The following is a 16,020-nucleotide window of genomic DNA, read 5'->3' on the forward strand; positions in this document are numbered from 1 at the left end:
GGAGTATTTTAGGGCTCTCATCACAGCTTTTTAAATCCTTGCTCTAAACATACAGCAGCAAAAGAAAGAGGCAAAGGTGCAATTTCTGCTGGCACCTGCTCTTTGGGAACAACATGGAACAGCTAAATGGGTGCACTAACCACCACAGCATACCATAACCACGCTTTTCCTTCTAGCAGATGGCAAAGAGTTCAGCATCTTGCTTCTCCAGGATTGTGTGTTCCACTTAGGAAGTTTTTATCAAGCCACTTGCTCTAGGATAGTCCTGTTGTGTCACTTTACATGGAGACAGTTTCCCTGGTAATCTGCGTCATGCAGCACAAAGTGAGCCTGACTCCTGCACAAAGCCAGCTGCCACATTTTGTCATCTCTGGGAGCCCCAGCAGGCAGAGCCTGCCCTCAGCCCTGGCCACTGGCCCAGCAGTAACACAGAGCAAGTGGCTGCCCTGAAACTCTTGTGGCTTCGCTATGCAGCCTCCCTTCTGGCTGCTGGAAGCTTTAACCTGCACTGAGGATGGACAATTTTATCTGGAACACAGAGACTGTGCCTCCAGAGGTGGAACGTGTGCAGTAAGTGGGAAGAGACTTTTTAGGATCCTGACCAGCACACACAGGTGTTCCACAGCAGTGTCTCATGCAGGGTAGGGAGAGGGAAAACAAGTAATGAACAGACCCCAGCACTGATGTGTAACAGTTCAGTGTTTCAAATGTTTCAATCATTTCAACTCCCGTGTGCTGAGACAGTCTGGGAATGAGATAATGATCCATTTTCTGTTTGAAATAGGTGCAGTACTTCTTCAAGATTCTGGACAACTAACAGGCTCCATCCTTACCCACTGCAACAGACACGCACACAGAACTGTGTGTTCATTCATTTATTTGTCCAATGTTTCAGCCTGACTGAAATACAAGATCAACAAGAGCACTGTACTCCTGGCTATTATTACATGTTAGAACATAGAGTTTTGCACTTTAGACAACATTTAACACCATTCTATGGGGTACTGCATTGCTTTTATAAAGTTTAAAATAAAGATTTATTTTCAAACATGTGACTTTGGTTTATTTCATACATTACACTTTCTTGCAGAAAAAATAAAATTGTACAACTGCATAAATATAAAATTCTTCCACCATGAAAATGGCTAAAACATTCAATAAAGACATTAGCACCACAGTGTGCGATGCCTTCAGCAGGAAAAAAAAAAAAAAAGAGAAAAGAAAATATACAAAGCAGAGTTATGCCTATCACCAAGGAGAGTGATAGCCTGACCCAGTCTCTCACACAACATACTGGAGGATAAGGGAAGAGGTGGAGAGAGAGACAGCATTCGCTACAAAGCACAGTACACAATCACCTATTCTCTTTGACTTCACTTAAGTTAGTTTCCCTGCCACCCCTCCAAATAAAATACCCTAACACCACAAAAAAGCCAGAAGCCTTATGGAGTGCTGTTAAATATCGGATCACAGGTGGGCCTTTCTTTGAAAAGGAACAAAATAATGAGGTTTCATGCCAGTTCTAGTCCCATTGAGTATTTACACCTTGGACAGCAAAAAGTCTTTGCTCACAAGAAGTAGAAAACAGATACAATACATGGCTTGAAAAATGACCAGAGTATGCACCTATAGTACTGTACACTAAATAAAATACACAAGGCAGCAATACTTGGGGGCCAGAAACACTGCTTACTACAAGTCAGTTATGGAATCATAATTTACAGTAAAAATGGGCATGTCCCAAGGCTCAATTTTGTTTTCTTTTGTCATTTACAGTAGAATAAATATCTGTTGCCTATTGCTACACTTTGTTTACATTCTAACCTAGGAAATGCAGAAAGCTAGTGTAAAGCATATAGATTACGTGTAGGTCCCATACGTATGACAGTTTGTTCAAGACTAGTAGGTTTTCTTTTTTGTTCTTTTTTTTTTTTTTAACCTTTTTAAATGGCTAGGAGAAGGAGGAGGGGGGAAGAAGAGAGTTGTGCTTACGATCAGCTGCTTTTTATGTCGAATTTAATATCAAAGCGTCCCTGGAAGCGGTCCTTGTCGCTGTAGACGATGTTCTGCCCGTAGGCCCTGCACTCCACGCGCACCTCCACGTCATAGGTCAGGTTGGTGAACTGCACTGCCACCAGCGGCTGCAGGTACCGCGGCTGCAGCAGCTTCCCGTAGTAGGGGTAGTACTGCAGCCCGAAGCCAGGGTAGCCGCCCATCCCATAGTACTCTACTGTGCCGATTTTGTCTGCATCTTCCTCTCGCTGCAGGGGGGAAGAGGAGGCACAAGCAATGACAACCACCCAAACTTCGGCAGCCCTCAGCTGTATCAGCAGCTGATTTTCAGTGAGACTGTGACCTCCCATTTGGTCAGTGCTGGTTCCCACTGTGACAGTACAAGAGCCACCAGTGGTTTACAGGACATGTCAGGGCACATCAGCCAGGAAAAGGGCTTTGCCTAATTTAAAGCCTCAGCCACTTACACAGTTAGAAACCATCAGGGCATCCTGTGGTACAATTGCACAGGCTTTAGCTACACAAACTTTGCTGTTTCTCAGCTGCTTTGCCCATGCCAAGTATGAAATATTTTCCATGGAGGCTTTTTTTTTTTTGCTCCAGCACAGCACTTGGAAGCCAAATGGCTACTTTTGAAGAGACCTTTAACTATCTTGCTTTTACCCCACTCTGTGAAGGTAGCACTAACTGATCCATCAGCAGGGCTTTGAGAAACTACTGTTATCCCAAGTAAGAACCACTCCATTAGTCTATGGAAAGGCTGGCAAGGGGATAACTACACTTGGACAAAGGCTTAGTCATCCCCTGCAGCTTCCCAACTCTGCTCTGTCACATTTCCAACTCACCTTGGCAACACAGTGGACAGGGATGAGATTTGGGTTGTATTTTGCCATAACCTCAGGAGGGAGGCTTTCATTGACTGGAGCCTAGAAGAAATCCAGAACAAGGGGATGTTACACACTGGACACTCCTCTGCAGACTGGAGCACCTTTGCAGCAACAAAGATCAACAGTACTCAACACACACCATTAACTGGAATCTCTTCTAAGCACAGTTCTGAGGCAACAGCTCTCAGTGGTTCTTGGGACAGACAAGTAGTGTAGCACAACTGGAAGCAGGGGAACTTGACCCAAGCAGAACTGCTGGCTGTTCTTACAGCTTCACCTGCTGTGGATACAAGCAGGTCAGGCTGGGTTTAGTTCCATGGTGCCCCTGGGGAAAATGTTTCATGGCAGTGTCTATAGCTAGTGGGGCTTGTTTTTGTAAGCTCAGGCAGTGGCAGGATTGCACTGGTGCAGGATTTGCCACCTGCCTGCCAGGTGTGTGTAATCAGGACTGGAAATGCACAGGAAAGAACAAAGTGTGGCAGTCTCACCCTGACACTGCTGAACTTCAACACCACCAACAAGGAAGAACAAAAGCTCTGGGTATATCAGAGAAAGGTGTGAGTGCAAACTCTCATAGTCCAACCACTAACCCAGCTGGTCTTTGGTCTTTTAAAGTGCAGCAGTATTGTTTGACAACATTGCAGTTTCAGATCTGCTTTACAAACATTTTTCCCAATGCAAGAACTACGGGGTCTCTGCTGGAGTGTGGAACCACAAATAAATTCTGCCTTGGATGCATTGTTTCTAAATGAAATCTGCCAAGTCATTCCGTGACCAGACCCTGCTGTCTAATGCAGTCTTGGAGGTCTCCAGAGCTCCATTGCAAAAAAAGAGAGGAACACAACAAACCCTTCTCTTTCCCAGTCATCAAACAAGCACATCTCATGTCACCCTACAGCCACCACAGTACATTCTACTAAAATGTTTCCACCACAAATCAGATAAACCAAAAGTTTGTCCATTTTTGTAGCACAGGGCAAGCTCTCTTTGAAGGAAAACATTCTTCAGGACTCGTTAGACAGCACCAATTCCCATCCTCAAGTGCCCTGACAGATGGGAGTGAAGGTGGCCTAGAACACCATTTGCACTGTTCTCCATCCAAAAGACAGAGTGGCAGGTTTTGCACACCACCTTATTCAACAGCACACGTTTTGCCACTGAATTCTTAAAAGAAATTTTTAGCATTTTAATGCACTGGGAAAAAAAACAGAAGGAAAAGCCATGAATACCCAGATTAACACCCTTCAGCATTACTGCAGACTTCCCTTTGAGTGAAGGGCAGAGCAACCAGTTAGGAGAGATATCCTAAAGCCTCGGGAAAACTACAATAAATTAACTAAAGACCTCCTCACCTTTCTTGCAGCTGTGCCTTTCAAATGTAGTTTACTCTTCTGAGCCTGTGTTTCACTCTGGTATTTAATATTAGCATTTCATAAATTAATTAAGCAGTTATGGCAAGGCAGACAAGACTGCACTGCCTGAGGAAAAGAATTGAGTGGATCAGGGCATGACAAAATGTACTGATGTTACTACAGACAGCATTGGTCTGGGATGGTGGCCATGGAAGCGTACAGGAATTTAAAATGGAATTTATCATTTGAAGAAAATGCCCCTTTACAGCAACTCCAATAGCAGGCTCAGAAGTTACCAGATAAATAACCAGGAGGTTGCACTGTGAGGTTCAGTGCTACTTGTTACCAACTTGCAGTGCACACCTTTCACTGCTTTTCAAGTAAAAGCATTTTTGAAGCAAATTAGTCAAATTGTCTCACAGTTTATCCTCTGCAGCAAGGGTTTAATACTGATCTCTTTCTGGAGACCAAAAAGCAGGCACAGCAAATCTGCAGCCAACCCTTCCTCCTGATCAGTAGATTCTGCTAAGAAGGGAAGAAAGATACTTGCCTGAGGTTTGAAGCCAATAATTCTGTTGAGCTTGACAAGGATGCATGGTTTGCCATCCTTGTAGCCATAGGTGGGATCATGTAATCCAGAACAGTTTTCCAGCCATTCACGTTTGAATTTGCAGACTTTCTTCTGGCCCTGGGCATCATTATATGGTCCTCTCTCCTTGTATTCAGTAGGTGTGTCTGTCACAGCAGGGGAAGGAAAACACAACCACATGCATTGGGATCTTGTGCGTGTCACTTACACTTCCCTGGGGAGGTGGGATTTCCCTCACCAGGGCAGTTAAGGCACTCCACAGACTGACACCCAGCCACCCCCCAACATAAGGCTGCTCCCAGACCAGCAAGTTTTATGGAGCTTTGTTTTATAACAGATTTCTTCCAGAATCATCTGGCTCAGAGACCATTTTTTTCTGGGCAGCTTTTACAAGTGGGTTCCCCTCAGATTTGATACAGATGTATTATGAGGTGAGAGTCTCATTCACATGATTACAAATAACCTATTAAGGGTAAACACCTCCCAAACGTTTGACTGCATGGCACAAAGAGGACCAACACTAGCTTTAGCAAAGTCATCAATAAAACCCCTGTGGGTTTCAGAGAGAATAAGGTCAGTGCCATCTTCAGAGTCAACTGAAGAGTGAGTTCTCCAAGTGAAACATGGGGGTACCCAACCCTCCAATAAGCTGCTAAGTATGGCCCAGTGCGGTCTGCCCAAATTAAATTAATGAGCAGTCAGTTAACACACATGCCGCTGGAACAGCTGAAAATCCAGACCACCACTGCTCAACCTCAGCTTCTGGTAGACCTGAAAGAGCCATCATTCAGTCCTCAGCTGTAGGAAACAATCAAGACTTACCTCCACAGTCCTGAAACACAATGTTTTCAGTTTGTTGCTCATTACTGTAGTCCCTTAAGAAATTATCCAGGTTCCTCACATAGGGTTCATAGCTTCGGGGATCAGAAGCAGTAAAGGCAATTTCTGTCTTTTGAACCTGGGGGACTTGAGTCAGTCCTAAGAAAAGCAAAATCAGGGAGAAAACATTAAGTATACCTCAAAGCTGCACAGCCTCCAGGTGATACCAAGAACTTAACTCCTAATAATAATCTCTATTTTTCAGACTTAAGAACTTTGACAAAGCAGCTTAAGCTCACTGGAGGAAAGGTTCTCCTCTTTCCAGCAACAGTCTTAAATCACAGTGTTTGTGTCAGGTAAAAAGACAAAAATCACAAAATGGAGAAGTGAGGCTACAAAGTCTAGCCTTCCTTCAAAAAAAAGCACCAACCACAGGTCTCCTGTGCACTTCTGCCTCCTCCTCGAGGACAGAAGGGAAGTGGCGTGTGAGACCAGCCACACAGAACGTAAGTATCCCTAACAGGCTGCCTTCAGTGTCTGCAAACTCTGTGTTTAGGATACAGCACAGCTGTACACTCGTGAGCTCCTGCAACAAAGACAAGGTTTCCCAAGTCCGGTCACACTCTGCCAGCTGGAATCCATGTGGCCTTTGTGTGTCTCCCCTGTGGGATGCAGGGCAGGAGACATTTTCTCTCTTAGTAAATTCAGCTGCCTGAGCACTGCCTCCTCGGGTATTTCTGACTGTAAGAGAGCTCAGAAGATGATTTTATCTGCAGCTCATCACCAAGAAGGTGAGTAGGAAATGCCACCAAACAGAAGAATTGTTTAAAAGACTCTCTAGATTCTGGGCTGTGCAAACCAGCTCAGATTTAAACTATAATAATGATGCATGGAGAAGAGACTACAAACAAGAAATGCCTACAGATAATGAAAAGCACAATCTTCCTTTGCTCTTCATTGTGGAACTTGTAAATAGTTGCTCCTATGCAATGTTTAGGTCACATTTTAATTAAAAGTATTGATGCATGGCTAATACTTTAATTCAAGTAATGGGAACCAAGTTCATACTGCTTTTGTGGCAACGACTGATGTACTGATGTTACTACAGACAGCGTTGGTCTGGGATGGTGCCATGGAAGCATACATGGAATGGAAGCCATGGAATTTAAAATGAATTTATCATTTGAAGAATAATAGTATAATAGTATATACATTATATATATTGTATATATTATATTATTATTATAATTACATATTAAATATTATTATAATTATATAATATATATAATTATATTATATATTATAATATTATATATATTATAATAAATAATAGTAATTATTAAGAGCCTGACTTCAGTTCAGTTTGTCCTCTTCATTTTAGCAAGATGAAGAAAAGGAGCAAGGGAGCAGCATTTGCTTTGACACCTTTCAGAACAGGCCCGTTGCCAAGAAGCTCTCTGGTGCAAAACTCAGGCAGCTTAGGCAGCTGGCCCCAACCCACAAGAGCTTGTGACTCCAGCAATTTTTCCAAAGCCACTTGAGTGCTTCTGCTCAGTCCCTCCACAAACCAACTCACCACTCCCCCCACCCCCCTGCCACTACCCACCAATTTGGAATTTGTAACCTAGGACAAAGATTACCTTTGTTCCCCTAAACACAGCTCCTGGTCACCAAAGATTGCGAGAAGTCCAGCAAGGAGCTCCGGTGTTTCAAGTTTAATTCCTGAAGCAGCTTTTAACTGCTCAAAAATCCCTCTGCTACAAATGGACCAGGTTGAGTTTACAAGTTTAGAAGCAATTCTCTATTCCTCTAGCAGAATGACATCCTACCCTCCAAAGTCAGTGGCTTTCAACCCTTTTTCGAGCAATTACTCATTTTCTTGCTTCAAGAACAGTTTATATATAGAAAAAATACACCAGTTTCCATTTTAGTAAGGGACTTCAAACCCATCCTGCGAAGCCCTTCTCATGTTACAACTCAGCTGGGAAGAACAGACTCAGTCACCTGAAGTGGCTGTCTGGAATTGCAGCAGAAGCAGGCCAGGCCTTAGGTCCTCTCCCGGGTCTGCCTTTTCCAGAGTTCAAGTTACAGGTGACATCCATATTCACATACATATTCAAGTGTATAAATACAAAAAAAGAAAAAAAAAATCAAGGAAACGTGGCCAGGCTTGTTTAGTTCCAGTCAGGCAAGTGAAGTTGTCAGTTTTGCTCAGGATCTCCCCATCTGTTTCTTGTCTTGGCCAAGGTAACACATAGGGCACCCACATAGGCCTGGCAAAGGTGATGTAAAGGTCAGCAATAATCTCTGTGGTTTGTAAAAGCCACCCAGTAGAAGATCCCTGTTCTCTCTTTAAGAGAGCCTGGCCACTGATAGATGAAGTCCAAAGCCAACCCTCTGCCCATCAGACAAGTGACTTGGCTGGAGAACAGACTGCCATCCCAAAGCATCCCTGTCTTGCACATCTCCACAGAACTGCCATGAAGCCCAGGCAGTACGTCCAGCAGCTGTTCCAGCAGCCAGAACAAAGGAACCACTGTTCCTGCCAGGTAGCTCGTGGCCCAAATTGGGCTGTTTTCTACCTAACTGGGAGCATTTCCAGGTGGATGGATGAACCAGACTAGACTAGACTTTGGCACACAAGTGGTTGCGTTGTTTAGGATAGGAGCAAAGTGGAGATCAATCTTCCCACTTACAAAGTAAGAAAGACAATCTTTATGAATATTAAAGACTTGTAATGAAAAATACTGTTATCCTAATTAAAAAACTGTGTTACTGGCTTCTACCATAACCTCCATTCTCACATGCCTGCAACTGACTGGATGCAAAGCCCTAAGCCCTGATGTATCATTTCCTTCTGTACATCCCATAGCCAAACTAAAAGCTGCAGTGGTGTTAGCAGAGCAGCACTATCACTGAAACCTTATGCAATCTTGTGTGGAAAACCAAGCATGTTGTACAATGGCAGAAGGTAACCTCTGCAGAACACTAACATTTCTGGAACATTCTCTCACCCCCACTTGGCAACTTAAGCAAGCAGGATGAGAAAAAATGCTTAAAAATTGAGCCCTGCAGTACTACCTGGCATGTATTGCTAGACACCCAGGGAAGAGTGTGGCTGGCATAAATGAAGCTCTTAGGGGCTGCATGCACATGAGGAAGCCATTCATGAGCAAGTCCTATGGGGGAAAAGAAACAAACCCACAGGTGCTTTCAGAGCCAGAAGTCTAACAACCCTCTCCCTATCCTCAGACTATAATCTGTATGACACAGCTCTGCATCTCAAGCTATTACAACAGAGATGCACAGCAGATGTTATGCTGTTCTTTCCACACAAAACAATGAAGTAACTCGTTGCTAAAATAAAGACAAATTAGAAAATTGCCACAACTGACACTTCAGAGTGCCTTGTTAGGAAATAAGACTCTCATCTTCACTTGGCTGACACTGTCCATGTAAATGATGAGCAATGCCTTGAGTTGGTAATGGACACCACCTTTTGTTGGCTGTGACTATACAAGGACATCAAACACCCAAAAAAACCCACGTAAAGTCATTTGGGTTCTTTTCTTTGGCTACAGTTCCACTTCCAAAATGCCACTGCAGATTAAAATCCTATTTATTCAAGTTCATTTAAAAACAGTTTTCCACATAGATTTTATCATTCTAAGCTGCAACAGCAAGACTTCAGGAGAAGTATCCTGAGGGTAAAGAGGAAGAAACTACAAGTGGGAAGTCAGGCTTATTATTAGGAACAGTCGTATAAGGCCATAGTAACCACTCTTGCTCCTTCACACCGTGCTCATTTCCAAGTACCATGTAATCTTTGTTGCAAATGAGTATGAACACTCCTGAGATGACACAGACAACAAATTGAGTGATCACTACACCCTCCCCCAGCTCACTATGTGAGGATAGATTTTAAAAGCCACCATATCAAACAATGTCCTTCCAAGCTTGCAGTCAACCTCATGCCCAAAGTGCAAAAAACAGGTCTGAGTTTTCTGCAAATGCAGCAAAACCTGCTTGGCTGCAACGTGCTGGAGACTGAGATTTTCCCAAGCACAGGTGCTGCTGAGATGAGAGAAGCAAAGAGGTGCAACCTCCCAGGAGACAGCACACTCTCCTTTGAAGTCTCCCTGCCACCTTGCTGCTGCTGTCCAAGCTAAATAAGCCAAGTGGGGAACACACACCAAAGCAGCCTTTCTATGATGCACTCACTGCCCAGCAGAGCCTGAAGCAGGAACACCTGAAATCCCCTGGCTGGAGCAGGGATTCTTCCTTCCAGCCACCAATTACAAAGCTTTGCCTCAGGCTGCAGTGAGCTCTCTCCCCTCAGCCAGCCTGTGACAGACTGCTGTTCCACGGGATGCACACCACAAGATGGCAGGATACACAGCCCAATTTGTATTGGGGTGGGGAGGGGGAGAATGAAGCATTATTTTTAGGATGCTTCTTAAGAGGCAATATCCTCATCCTTCACTAGTAGCAGGGTAAGTGCTCTGTGTTCAAAGCAGAGTCCGAGCCTGCAGCACAAGTGAAACTGGGAGCTGGGGCTGTCGCAATGGCAGGGCTGATGGGCAGGTGAACTGCACTGTCCCTTCCCCCACAAGACAAAAGAAAGAAAAAAAATAGTCTAATGGAAAGGTACAATACTCAGCTTGCCCTGAAGCCCTGTATAACATTCCTGTTGTGTTCAATGCAGAAACCAATTACCGTATTAATGACACTTGGCTACAAAAATAGCACTTTATGGCTTTCAAAGTTATACCCATGTCAATAACTCAATACAACACCCTGTAGGTTCTGCTGCTGTTATGAAATCTGTTGTATTTCAGAACAAGAATGATATTATAGCAGCCCCTACAGCATTTTCTCTTGCAAATCCTGAAGGCAAGTTAGTTTTCCCTTTCTCAAAGCATTCTGAGCTGACAACAACAGTGACTTGCTCAAGAAGGACAGAACACTGTAACAAGAATAAAACCAGCTTTTCTGGCTCCCTAGAAAATCCAGGGCTTTATCAAGCTGCCAGTATACTTACTTGGCTCACAAGTTTTCCCACAAGAACCAGGAATTAGATTTGCACAATATCCTACTTTATATAGCTCATCATTTGTAGGTGTCTCAGATCACAGAAAGTTCAAGTTTGGTGCTCACCACACATGTGTTCCTTGACAGAACAGCAGCTGTGCTTGCAGCACTGGGGAGAATCCTGCACAGCCAGAGAATACAGGGATTGCTGACCCCCCAAACAGCAGTGCAGCCACTCACTACCTGTCAGTGTCTCTGAAAGCCTGCATTAAAGGGCGATTTTGGACTCGCAGTTTAGCAGCTGCTGTGCTACAGGACAAGGAATGTACTGGATACTAAGTGCCAGCCTCTGCCATGCCCTACACCAACTTGTCTACATCTGTAGGAAGTGCTGTCAAGTGATGCTCTGCAGAAGATCCTGTTCTATTTACTAATTATTTCTTTGAAGTTTTATGCATATGTCATTGCAGCTTGGTTCAAACCCCTTGTTTACTGGCTCCCCACTGTCCCACACATTCGAGGAGGTGGATTGTGTTCCCCTTGATTTCAGTACCCATTACAAAAGATTCCTAACAAACTTGTCATTGTTCCTCCATTTTGATTTCTGCAGTACACATTACAAGACTGTCTTGAAATTAAATTCCTTTGTCAAAAAAAAAAAAAAGAAGCCCCAGAATAACTGGTGCAGTATGCAATTAAGATATTTATAAAAATCCTCTGCAGGGTGAAGTCTTTCACAAAAATTTTACCAGAGTTGCTTTGAAATTGGAATCATAAACTGCTGTTTCATAGAAAGCAATCCGTTTACCTAGAACAGGTAATTATGTGACATCTGGCTGAACAGCAGGGCTATCTGGGTGAGACCTCAGATCCATGGCTGCCTTTGCTAATTATTTCATGAAGGGGAAAAACACATTACTGAGTAACAATTACCCCAGCATTAGCCATGTTGGCTTTTCAGATGCAGCCAATGGCTCTGGGCAGTATCACTGACAGTCTTTCCTGCAAATGTCAGGGTCCACTGCAGAGATTAAAAGAGCTGCTTTCAGTGCTTAAGACAGCATTTGCCCCGGCCATGGTGGTGGCACATGAAGACGTATAACACACTAACACAGGAATTTCGAGCCTCTGTTCTGTGTTTAAAGCATGTTGGTAGAAAAGCAGTTATCTGGAAAAGATGACTTAGCTGAGTTGTAGCACCATTTGGTGACAGTGACATTCCCTGTGTTTAGGGCAGGGATTCACAGCACAGCACTACAGGTAGTGGGGCTGCAAGACGGCACAGCATCAGGGCCAACTTGTGTAGCTACAAGCCATCAGCGTCACAATTGTCACTTAAATGCCACTGTTATTAAAAGCTTCTGAACTGTTTCACAGAGCAACTGGAGACAGATCGTTAGGATGCCCAGTGCCAGGCAGCCTCAAGGTCATTTGCAATGTGGGAAAGCAGCAGTTGCGCAGCTCCCCCTGCGCTCCAGCTCCCGGCTGCGGCGGGAGTCGGATAGCGCAGCACAGCCTGGGCAGGCGGAGCGCAAACCTGCGGCAAGGGCCACGTGCTCCTTCTGCCCTACCCAAGGCCAGCTGGCCAAAGGCACTGCTCAGGCATCATTTTGAGCAGAGACTTCTACGTCTGTGAGGACAGGTCACACAGCAGCAGCTACCAGACCCACCCAACCCTCCCTTCACCTCCCATGCCAATCAGTTGCAATTCCCACTAGTGAGTGCCACAGCATTTCTAGAGCACAGGGTACTTTGGTGTTGGATAAAACAATTCCATGAGCACTCCCAGAACTGGTACTGGTACGCCGCTTCCACTGATAGAGCAGACATTTTATCTTTATCCCTTCACTTACCCATGTGAACAGAGTGGTTCTGAAGAAAGAAAAACCGAACTCAGCTTCCTCATACAGCCTATTCCCGAAAGTGAAGCCTTTTAGCCTCACCCCATCACTTCAGCTTAGGGGAAGGGAAAACCAAAGCAGGTTCAAGTTCCTCTCAGAGAGGAGATGTTTTTCCCGTGATGTAACCTTTAATTCTAGCAGGATTTTCTTCAAGCCCCAGTACTGTTAACACAGAAGGCTGAGAACATACCCACCCCCTACAAATATGTGTTGCAGCAATGACACGCTTATTTCATCCTCCTTCTTGAGGTGAGTAACCAACCTCGCCTTCCCAGAACAGCTCGCACGAAGTCAAACACGAGCCTCCTATTTAGTTACCTGGAGGCGCCACTCGATCCTGATATTTGGGCTCAAATTCACTGACAGTGAGCAACATCACTTGGATGGTCCCAATGAATATACCTGCCAGGCAACCGTAGAAGATGACATAGAAGAGGAGAATCTTAACTGCAAGAGAAAACAAATAAAGAGGAATCAAATCAAGCCCTCCTGGCAGTCATGCTTCAGGACAGCACTTCCAACCTTTGCCACTTGCAAGGAGGTGCCCAGCACACAAAATTCAGATGTTGCAAAGACATCTATTTAACAGTGAGATTATGCCCTGATGCAGACAGGAAATGTAAGGCACTCCAGTTGTTTGGTGGTAGGGAAACATGAGCTCCTGAATGAATCTGTGAATCAGGGTTTGGGCTTATAAAATATAAAGACTAAACCATGTTCCCCCACACCTTCAAGGATCCCTTGGCTGACCCAGCACCACCACCATAGGCCCCTGCACTTGCCAGGATCAGTGATCCAAGTGCCCCACAGCAAGCATGGGTGTGCTTGAAGGATACTCATTCCACATAGCTCTGGGCTCAAAGCTATTTCCAGGAGCAGTATCAGTAAGTGTTTCATTCACGTTTACAAGCCATTGTAAAGCCTGATCTCTTCTAGTAATTCAGGCCATCACCTCCAAAAAAAGGACAACGGGTAAAAAGTTCAGGCCCAATTAACTTCAGTACTCCATCTCAAATGTAGGAAAGTACTCTTAAGGTGTCAAAATACTGCACATTTACAAGGCTTGTATACCTACAAAGACACTCTTGCACTGCTCATACCAATTAGTGAATTACATAACCATGAAAGACTAAATGTAGTTTCAGTCTAAAAGGAGCATCATCTAGAACCATCTTGAGGGGGGACTGGGAAGAACGGAGAAGAACGGAGCTGCAGCCCAGCTCTGGGTATCAGTTACCAGTTTACAAGGATTATCTGAACAGATTAACTGCAGGGTAACATGCTGTACTACACACCACCAGGCCACCTACAAGGGTAGGCCAGCCCATGCCAAGCAACTGTATTGCTCATCAGGCTGCAGGGACAGGCAGAAGCCAAAGACAACTTGAGAGCGAGCCTACTGGATATCTCAGACTGCCCTCATCTAATTGCAAACAAAACAGATGTAGTTTTTTTGAAGGACTTGAAGTGATGAGCTCCCAGAGAAGGGAAGTAAGTAGTGGGTGGAAATATTCCTCCTCACTCCCCAGTTCCATCAAAAAAAACCAAAAACCTACATCATTAGAGAAGCCTCACAATGAAAGCTGGCATCTGGTTGTTCTAAGTCTATGAAAGACAGGCAAACAGGAGGGCCACCCAGAGAAACAGAGGCTGACGGACACTATCAGAAAGGCATTCCATCCTCTTGTCTTCCTCGAGTGCACTAGAGGTAGCCACGGCTGGAGGGCAGAGCTGGGTGCAGTAACGTGGTGCTCCAGGAGTTAAAGCACTCTTTGGTATCCAGGCAGCGTAAAGCAAATGGCCGTGACGTCAGGGACGTGTGGAAATTTTTTCCAGAGCACGGTCATAGGAGGTGCTGTTGTAACAAACCAAACACTAATGCTGTTGTCTGCAGCGTAATGCCTTTGAGTTTTGTAACATCAAAAGGCAAACGCCGGGAGGTAGCTTATTTAATCAGGTTGCCAGCCAGGATGCTCTAAACGCCAAAGACACCTTAAAGGTCAAAACCACTCCAAGGTCTCAGAAAATACACAGTGGGTCTAGAAATCGAGCACCACGGGGTTGAAGGGAAAAGCTTCTTGCAACAGGTAGGCTTATAACAGAAGAATCTAATCGGCAGCCTGCAGATCAACTCAGCAAATGGAAATCAGTCCTAGGCAGATAGGTACGGACACTCTGGGAGAAGGACCTGGTTCAGCCTCCGCGTTTAAAGCGCTGCGCAGTTGCCTGGTGCCTCAGAAGCAGAAAATACCTCTCCATGCGCACCCACAACCCCATTCTGCTCACGTAAAGATACGGCAGAAACCTGCTCTAGTCCACCTGCCAGAGCTGCCGGCTCTGGATGTGGCACCTCCGAGCCGATCCATTACAATAGGAGCTGAATTCAATATCGCAAGGGTGGCAACACCGGCTGTGGTTGGCAGCAACTGGACAGCTGTTATTAGCGTAAAGAAATTAAAAGCCTCTTTAAGCTAAATGCAATGAATACAGCACAAGCATTTATGAGGAATGCACATAGAGCCATTTCCTTCTTGCGGAGATATTAAAAGTCAATTGTTCTTTCTCAGCGGAGTTAAACTCGCTTAGTTTCATTTATCCAGAGAAAACAGAAAAAAGAAAAAGCCTCTGTAAGGTCTAAGACAGGTGAGAGCTGGGAAGTCAGGGTCCCCCGACGGCGATGCTCCCGGGCCGGGCCAGCCATCGGGAAAGGAAGGAGACCCAAGGACGAGGTGCCCTCGACAAGGTCGGCCCGACCCCGCCTCACCCCCGGACCCACCTGGAGCCGCACTCGGGGGGCAGCGCTCGCCGGCCCCCGCGGGGCCCCGGCGGACACTGAGGGGAGAGGGCAGGGGGACCCCGTCCCTGCCTCCCTCACCCCGCGGGGACACCCTGCTGCCAGCCCCCCCCGGCCCCGGCCGCAGCCCCGCCGCAGCCGGCGGAGGCGGAGCGCCGGGGCCGTGCTGCAGCGCCCGCCGCAACGCCGCCCCCGGCCCCGCACTCACACCAGCTGCCCCCGGTGCGGCCCAGCAGCTCCTTCTTCTCCGAGTTCCAGATGAATTTCTTCCAGTTGCCATCACCGTCCTTGGCCTTCCCGCGGGCCATGGCGAGCAGCGGGGTGGGCGAACAGCGTGCAGAGACCTACAGCCCTCAGCAGGCGGAGCAGCCCCAGAAGGTGCGGATGGGTGCGCCCGCCCCGGCCCAACGGGGCAGAGTGGGGGAGGCGGCCGGGGGGACGCGGGAGTGGCAGGGGGGAGCGCGGCGGAGGGCACGAGGCACGGAGCAGCCGCGCTCCCCGCGCTGCGCCCCTTCATATACGCCGCGAGCTCCGCCCTGCCCGCGCTGCCGCCAATGCGGATCCGCCGAGCGCTCCGCGGGCGGAGCCCGGGGCGGGTGGGGCGCGGTGGGGGCGCGCCGACGGTGGGAGCGTC

The 16,020-nt window shown here is 46.2% G+C and overlaps 2 protein-coding genes across 4 annotated transcripts in view; one reads left to right on the forward strand and one right to left on the reverse strand.

Annotated features, from left to right (window-relative positions):
* Positions 1–1,048, forward strand: part of NME7 (NME/NM23 family member 7) — an 88,536-nt gene extending 87,488 nt beyond the window's left edge. For all 3 annotated transcript variants that reach the window (XM_036398223.2, XM_036398145.2, XM_036398065.1), the window contains one exon: positions 785–1,048. In XM_036398223.2, the coding sequence (XP_036254116.1) occupies positions 785–817 (33 nt within the window). In that variant the 3' untranslated portion in view covers positions 818–1,048. The remainder of the gene's footprint in view (positions 1–784) is intronic.
* On the reverse strand, positions 861–15,879 carry ATP1B1 (ATPase Na+/K+ transporting subunit beta 1). The gene is made up of 6 exons (XM_036398358.2): positions 15,595–15,879; positions 12,911–13,039; positions 5,664–5,819; positions 4,803–4,987; positions 2,859–2,939; positions 861–2,261 (listed from the first exon to the last, which is right to left on the reverse strand). The coding sequence occupies exons 1-6, from the start codon at positions 15,692–15,694 to the stop codon at positions 1,995–1,997; spliced, it is 918 nt and encodes a 305-aa protein (XP_036254251.1). The 5' UTR covers positions 15,695–15,879; the 3' UTR covers positions 861–1,994.
* Between the last annotated feature and the right edge of the window lie 141 nt (positions 15,880–16,020).

Source organism: Molothrus ater, chromosome 2, assembly GCF_012460135.2.
Source record: "Molothrus ater isolate BHLD 08-10-18 breed brown headed cowbird chromosome 2, BPBGC_Mater_1.1, whole genome shotgun sequence".
Classification (NCBI taxonomy): Eukaryota; Metazoa; Chordata; class Aves; order Passeriformes; family Icteridae; genus Molothrus; species Molothrus ater.